This window comes from Biomphalaria glabrata, chromosome 10 (assembly GCF_947242115.1).
Source record: "Biomphalaria glabrata chromosome 10, xgBioGlab47.1, whole genome shotgun sequence".
Classification (NCBI taxonomy): Eukaryota; Metazoa; Mollusca; class Gastropoda; family Planorbidae; genus Biomphalaria; species Biomphalaria glabrata.
In genome coordinates, this window is record NC_074720.1 from 35,922,363 (window position 1) to 35,930,803 (window position 8,441).

The window sequence follows — 8,441 nt, forward strand, 5'->3', positions numbered from 1 at the left end:
TGTTATATGGCTCTATTTTTTATAGAATAAAAATTCATTGTTCATAAATATTGCAGGTCTGGACGAACATGTTTATCTAACACACTATCTGTTGTTGGGGACATCCCAGATGTCAGCAGCCGTCTGCTTGGTCAGGAGATTCCAGCTGACAAACAATGCCAGATGAGATACGGGACTGGGTCTAGTGATTGCAAGGTGAAACACACATGACTTGGGTTGAAAACTTTCTTTGAGTTTAATAATAATAATAAGTCTTGTCTTATAGTCCGGCGATTAATGAGGTTTGCAGTTTTTCACGTGGGTTCGCAGTCCCAGCTTTGTGTTTAGTAAATCTCAGTATTGAAATTATCTATAGTTTTAGTGTTAGATCTTGACATTCACTGTACTGAACAAATCTCCAATAGTGTTTCCTCTTAGCATTTCATAGCTTATGGTTAATGATGTTCTCACTGTCCATTAAGAAGTATGTCACCATTTTACTTTAAAGCATAACCTGCTTCTTTAATATGAAATGAAACATAGTGTGCGCCATTCGTACAACAGAAGACGTCTTTCGTCTTTACTGGCTTTATACATAGCATCAACCCATCTCACCTATTCTTGTGGTGCCTTCTGGGGCATAGGCCACCAATCAGCTTCCTCAAGGCGTCTCGGGTCCGGGCGAGTTCCTCCAACTGTCCCCACCTCTCACCTATATTTCTATAGCTGATGGTTTTTCTACAGGGTAGGATGGCTAGCCCTACGCTCAAGCCTCATCCTTTCTCAGCCGGGCTTGGGGCCATCTTATGGCGGAGTAGCTATATCCTATTATGTACACGTGTGCATAGAAAATGACATTGTACCTTCGTGGTATTATGCTCTTTACGAATCTATCTACTGTCGTCAAAGAGGAAATTAGGCGGCACAGGTAAAATGTGTATGCTGGAGTAGAGCCGGATTTAAATATGTGGAAGCCCGTGGCAGGTTTTTTTGTGGAGGCCTGTACACGTTTTGTGTAGAAAGCTTTAATAAAGATCCATTTATGAAAAAGACTTATATTTAAAAGAAAGTCAAAGTTTGGAAAGAAAACAATAGATTACTTATATATTAGATCTCATTCCCCTCTTTTACAAAAGAATATTAGCTATACATATTGTAGTTTTAAAAAAAAGTGTATTTTTTGGTTTTGGTGGGTGAAAGCCCTTGGTGGAAGCAATGCTGTAAAACCCGGAGCTGAATTTACATATTTCGAGCATACCACAATGCAGTAAATATTTCCGTTGTTCCCTCTTGAACTAAGAATGCCCCGTGGTTGTTAATCTCTAAATAAAATTCTTAATCAAGTAAGTGCTGCCAGCAGACGTAAAATTTAAAGTGTTGGCGGTAAAAATGGGTAAACATGTTAGAAAAAAAAAACGTTTAAAGTCTCTAGCCCGTCGAAATTTGTTTATATTTTATATCCTTCTTGTGGAGGTCCTGGGGCAGTAGCCCGCTTGCCCTCCTTCAAATGCGGCCCTGTGCAGGAGATGTAATAATGTAGCAAAGATGTTAAGCTGTTTCCCTCTAAACTCTAAACTAAGAATGTCACGTGAGTGTTAATCTATAAATAGACTTATTGTTGTCTATAGGTACGTAAGACGTGGGCAGAGATATGTCAACTTTTATACTGTCTCGATCCATCCACATCGACCAAATGTTATGGAGTAATAGCTTTGTCAGGGACAAGCTGTGGGTCCAATTTGGTAAGTTGTATTTTACAAAACTTATATCAACTCACTCTGCCTGTCTGTCTGGCCAAAAGGTTGCACACGTTATTTCTCCCACACACAATCTCGGATCAAGATGAAATTTTGCACAATTATTTCTTTTACCTGACAACACAAGAATCAATATAAAAAATATACCAAAAAAGCTAATTAACTATTGTTAATAAATTATGTTGTTTGATATCTTAAACAAGGGATAGAGAAATAGTATTTGACTGATGTGAATAGTACTTGACTGAAGTGGTGGTATAAGCTGAATTTGTCCCCTTTATAAAATGTTGTTTTAGGTCTATTACAAATTAAATTACATAACTGATCCAAACTATTTGATACACTTAAAAAACGCTTTGTTTTTTAGTTGTTGTTTTTTAAGTATTCTTTTAAAATATTTTTCTGTGTTCTGTTTTCGGAGCGTCATTCCGTGACACTCTACTTATTGTAATCTATACAGAAGCTCTGAGCAAAGAGGAAGTGGAACTTGGTCATACTTAGTTAGATTCCACCCTCACACTTTGTGCACGAGTAGCTGATATATATTGTGTAATTTCTATATCTGCTATCATGTAAAACAGATAAAGAAACTGTCTACTCATAATACTAATTTATGTATCCAAACGAGTAAACAAATACAGTAATATTGAACAAAGAAAGACAATATATAAAATCAAAGATAGTTTTATCCAATAGAAAACTTAGTTTAATTATTATTTTCATTCTCAAAAATTAAATTGTTCTTATTTTAGCCCAAGAAATAAATTTTATAGTGTTAATAGGCTTTATTTTATAGTATTTATAGTTGTTAAGTTTAATAAATAATATTATGTAGGATTTCAATTCGTACAGTTAATACATCATAATTAATTGTTTTTTTCTTACAATGGGTCGGGGTGTGAAACGATCCCCTTCGCGCCATGACTGCTACGCCACTGTACTTTAGTTTTAAAAAAAGAAAAAAAAAATGTTGGATAAAGTGTAACGATTATAAATAGTTTTAAAAACGTTATAAATAAAAAACAATTAATTAATGCCAAAGATAGCCCACCTCAGCAGGGGCTTAGCTAGGAATTTTCCATCGTTTGGGGGCCCAGGGGCTTGACCTCCTAGGGATATTTTATCTCGTGATCTTTGGGCGCCTCTGAGTCCACCCAGCTCTGATGGCTACCTGACATTAGTTGGGGAAAAGTAAAGGCGGTTGGTCGTTGTGCTGACCACATGACACCCTCGTTAATTGTAGACCATAGAAACGGAAGATCTTTACATCATCTGCCCTAAAGAACACAAGGTCTGAAAGGGTAACTTTTTTTTTAATCCAGGGGCCAGTATCTGGATCGGGTCTCAAAAAAAAGTGCATGTATGTAGGTCTGAATCACGTTCCAAGTATGATCTGAGGTATCACCCCTGCAGAGACTTCAGTGGTCCAGACCATTTAAGAATAATACCATTAGGAAATGGTACTTTAAATAATGGTTCAAATCTATTTTGTTCTAGGTGTGTTATCAAGGTGACTGTGTAAACAATACTGTAACAGGTGAGTGAAGCTGAACCTAACCAGCCCCAGTAAGTCTGCTATAGTGACGTAAGCTAATCAAACGAATCAAAATAATGACTATTGTAGGTTTTTCAATTTTCTCATTTATTTTTGTGTACTAAATATATGTCCAACACATTGATTCTCACATTTATAATTGTTTTTGTGAGGGTTAAGTATTTCTGATTAAACAAAACACCATTCTGTTCTCGGTGAATAAATCCATCTTGACGAGAATTATTCAAGATGTGCAGAACTCTAAATTATTCTCATCTCATGTCATACAACTTCTTTCATGTATTAAACCCTTATAATTGAGTAGGCCTACTAGTAATTGAATACATCCAGAATATCAATATAGTGACAGTAGAAATAGTCACTATACACATAGTAAGCCCGTTTTAGGGAAGCTACACATAAAATAAACAGCACACGCTTGTATATGGTAAAGAGAGCATCGTAAGTCTAGGTCTAGTGAAATGACTTCCATTTCAAGCAATCAATTATAGCGATGCAACGAAGTTTGGGCTAAATCGCAGTTGAAATTTTATTTAATCTATCGTTTGTTCGTGCAATGTTAAGATTGAATTAGCGTTAAAAAAACAAGAACATTTATTGGTTGTCAAGGAACAAGCCAGTAATTTCTATATCGACATAAAGAATAAATATTAGTAACAAACAGATCAGATGCCCCGACCTTTTTGCCGTCAGCTGTGAATCAAGAGCTTGACTCTTTAGTGACATGAAATATTGCAAAGGGATAATAATAATAAGGCTAGTGTTCGAATCCGAAGATTAGTGTGGAGTGCAGCATTGCCCGAGGCTGCGCAGTCCAAGCTGTGACCTACATAATTTGCCACCTCCAGGACAAGCATAACCATTGTCCGCAGGTGGTCGATTTAGATTTTCTTTTCGCCGTCTGAGTTTGTCCTTTGTTTGAAGCGTTTCCGTGGGGCGCCTCTGTTACGTCGACCACCTTTTAGCTCACTAAAAAAGACTGTCTTTGGTAAAGGAATAGGATTACCTCAAAATACAAGTATAATGCAACAGGCAAGAAAATTTCGCATAATGGTAGTTACCGGTGATAAGCTCCTAACTGACTGTCGTAAGTTGGAAAGCCAGGGACCACTCTCGCCGATAAAAGGAACTCTTCAGCCACAGCATGCTTTAAGCTAAGCAACATTGGGATAATAAAGCTTTATCCCGCCAGAGTTTGGGTGCTTGGTGCTTAGAACACATTCAAAAAGCAAGCTGCTTCTGACCTCATCAAACTGCCATCATTGACAGAGAACTTGACGGGATAAATGTTGATGTAGCAGGCCTGCAACAAACTGGTCTGGCAGACAGTGGATCTTATACTGAAAGTTATTATACATTAATAACCTTAGCTCATAGACCAATATGTTTTAGTAGGCCCCTAACTAGCTTGGTTTAAGATCAGTGCTGTAGTGAGCTCACTAAGTGTAATATATCTATTTGGCCTAGAATTTAGACTAATATTCTAACTTATTATTCGTGCTTTAGATATTTGGACCAACTGTACAGCGTCCATGTGTCTGGACACACTCTCAAGCACGCACTGTCCACAGACATGTAATTACTCAACATTCTCAACGGCATCCACGTCCACTTTTTCTCCATCAGAAACTACATCCACGAAAACCTCAGTTGTACTGACAGCCAGCACGACATACGCATCAACGGTCAAAATCTCTTCCAAAGCCTCAACACTGACCTATACAACGTCTAATTCTTCGGAATATGTGTTTCAGACGACAGGTACGTCACCGTTACAATATCACTTCTTCTAAAACATTGTTGATGTTGTATAGACTTAATATCTTTGATCGTATTAGACAATAGCGGTGATCTTGGAGTCTGTTAAGTCGCCCTACAACAAGTTAGTTTACTGGTTTTAGGTCATTGAGACATCTTGACATAGAATTTTAAGTATTAAAACTGCATATAGGTTATAGACAATTACGGTATGAAACTTGCAAAGATACAAGACGTTTGGATTATTTATTTAAATATTCTATACCCATTTAAACTTTTTAAAAAATGTTTAAACAGTAGAAATATGAAATATTTCATTCAACAAATAAAGTACATTCTATTTCAGAAGACTTTTTAAAATTTGTCTAGGAGAAAGGTAAATGATGGTAAAATCGGATTTTGTTAGCGCTTTTTCTTTTGACAAATGATCGGAACTGTTGGAAGAACGGACATGCGTTTTGAGAACTCAAAACTATTAGAAATATTTGAGGCCTCTAATAACTGTTTATAACAATAGAGAATCTCCACATGTGTTTATTATTAGAGAAAGACGTTTTATAATAATTGAATACACCATTGCACGTCACAATACATCAATACATACATATTTAGCATACCTTTTTTAGTGGCCTCCGTAAGGGGAAAAGCCTCTATTAGGTTTGTCCTCAATGTCCGTCTGTCCGTCTGTCACACTCAGATCTCGAAAACTTAAGGAGAAATGAAAAATATTCTCCATGCGTTGCGGCTTGCAAAGTTTAGGTGCAAAGGTTACTTTTCGTCTTTGTAAGCTTGTTATTCGTTTACTATTGACATATTCATTTTTTTATTCTTTCTGTAGCCGCAGTATGTTATGACAATACATCTTTTACCTACTATGGCTTACACTGTCAAGGTCTTATGCGGAGGTCGGAAAATCTTTGCTACAATGAAATAATAGAAACGTCATGCTGTGAGTCTTGTTCTCTGCGAGCAACCTCAATTGCAGGTAAAGTATGCAAAATAAGATTACCTTTTCTATCAATGACTTTTAAAATCATATACAAAATTATAAACATATTTACATAACGGTAGGCTCATATCATTGCATGTTCCATTGCAAGCCCGCTCATAGATACTTTATACCTCCTAATGCCTTCAAAAGAGATTACACAAAAGCGCACTAGGCATGCTCTAACTTGAAAAACACACTATACAAGCATTTTTTAACAAGCAAAAGAAAAAAAGAAGACTTTAAAAAAAGCTTATCTAAGGGAAAGAATAGCTTATTTCTGCCATCTCAGGATGCTAAATTAAACACAATTAATTATTTCTTCTAATTGATTAACTAATTGGTTAATATTTTTTTTGTAATGGATTCAAGTATTGGCATCGAGTATGAAAAATTATGCAAAGTTTCAATTTAGTCCCAGAATAGGAAGTGGGTGAAAAAAAAAACGTAACACGTAATAAGGGGAATAATTCCATATATACATCCACGTCTCTCATTAAATCGCATTTTCCCCCCTATTTCGATATCAAGCTAAATATAAATTAACAATATTTAATTGACTAACTGTTTAATGTTTTGTCAAGTACAATGATTATTGTTCAAAGTGTCAAATTAATTCGAATATGTGAATCGGGAGAAAATAAACATGTTCAAACTCTTTATCAGACTGACAGACCAATGGAGTCGATAAGAGTTGTAAAAAGTTTATAAACATTGTTCTTTAAAACTAAACCCAAAGTCTGTTTAAAGAGTTTTGAAACAATATTACATAAATCAACTTTCACTTCGCCTTCTTCATCACCTGCTCCCAAGTCATTTGATCGTCGGGACACCATACACGATCTGTTGACTGTCTCTGTCCTTTGCCAGAGAGAGTCTCTTTCATTGACAGGCCTATCAATTCAGTCACATTATCTAACCGTCGCTCTTTTATCAGACTCTGATTTTTAGCGGCCCCCGAAAGCGGAAAAGACGCTATTAGTTTTGTGTGGTCTGTCTGTGCGTCCGTATGTCCGTCCGTCTCGTTTAGATTTCGTAAACTAGAAAAGATATTGAAAATGTGACATCATGATATTTTAGACCATTCAAATTTCTGATGCAACGGCTATTTTTTATCTTTCTAAAATCGAAAAATGTAATTTTTAAAATCAACTATGCAAGCATTTTGTTTTTAAACACACCATTTTTACAACAGTTCATTATTAATAGTAACAAACACGAGTGGCTTTTTCGTAAGGGAGATTGCGATTTACCATATTTTTAACACATTTACGTAAATGGTAATTTTTTTAACAATAGTATTGCTAAGTTTGAAACTACTACATTTACCAAAAAATTTCTCTTTTTTTTTTTTTTTAAAGAAAAAAAAATCTATTTAGTATGCATATAAGCGGAACATAATTTAAAACAACAACTAATTAGTAGTTTTTCATATTATTGCGTGAACTACAGCGTTGTAGTATGGTCATATAATATATAAGTAAAGGCATTTTTTTTCTTCTTGAGGCGTTAAATAACAGATTGACCCTTTATTACACATTATATCAATTAGATAATCATTATATGACATCAGTTAAGCCAGGGTCATATCCAACTTCACCTTCACTTGTCCCTTGGTCTTTTGGACCGTTGGGTCACCACACAAAATCTGTCCACCTTCTTTCTCTATTCTTGTCATTTGCCCTTGATAGTATTTCATTCTGATATTCTTTCTGATAATATTGAAACCTGCCTTTTTACATGCCTGGGTAGATTACTTCGGGGGCCGACTTTGAGTTTGTGTTTCAACACAAACTGTTTTTGTAACCTTTTTTAATTTTTTTTTTCTGAACTAAGATTTTGAATACATGACTTTATGTTATACAACTATTTTTTTCCAGGCTGTGAATATGGGGATCGAGATACAAATTTCTGCCGGTCTATAACCCCATGTAGGGGTAACACCTACCAGTGCTGCTTAACCTGTAACATTGCCTATACATCTGATGTACACAGTATTTTATTGATTTTTATATATCTCACTCAACAAATCATTGTTTAGAAAATGGTAAATTATTGTTTGCATACTGATTGTGCAATGTTTTGATAATTTAAACAACGAATTTATTTTTTGACAGACATTTATTATATTTTACTTGTTGGATTAATGTTTTCTTATGTAAATAAAAGGACTGTGATACAAACTTTAAAAGACGCTCGTGGTGAAACGTTGGGAGTTGTTTTTTTTTTTTTTTTTTTTTTGTTGGTTTTTTTTTTTTTTTTTGCTCTTTTATTTGATCTTTTGCCAAAATCCGGGAGTTCCCGGAAGCGCAATAAAAAGATTCAAGATTAGTTTCATTTCTCACTCACTGCCACAGAGGAAAGCAGCAGGCAACAGGTGGCCTCTGAAATAGACTCTTTCAAG

The 8,441-nt window shown here is 35.4% G+C and overlaps 1 protein-coding gene across 3 annotated transcripts in view; it reads left to right on the top strand.

Annotated features, from left to right (window-relative positions):
- The window catches only part of LOC106062928 (uncharacterized), a 31,164-nt gene extending 22,936 nt beyond the window's left edge, over positions 1-8,228 (top strand). For 2 of the 3 annotated variants that reach the window (XM_056045065.1, XM_056045063.1), the window contains 6 exons: positions 57-195; positions 1,608-1,721; positions 3,234-3,273; positions 4,798-5,052; positions 5,888-6,034; positions 7,918-8,228. In XM_056045065.1, the coding sequence (XP_055901040.1) occupies positions 57-195; positions 1,608-1,721; positions 3,234-3,273; positions 4,798-5,052; positions 5,888-6,034; positions 7,918-8,078 (856 nt within the window). In that variant the 3' untranslated portion in view covers positions 8,079-8,228. The remainder of the gene's footprint in view (positions 1-56; positions 196-1,607; positions 1,722-3,233; positions 3,274-4,797; positions 5,053-5,887; positions 6,035-7,917) is intronic. The other variant, XM_056045064.1, reaches the window with a different exon arrangement.
- Positions 8,229-8,441: the final 213 nt, after the last annotated feature.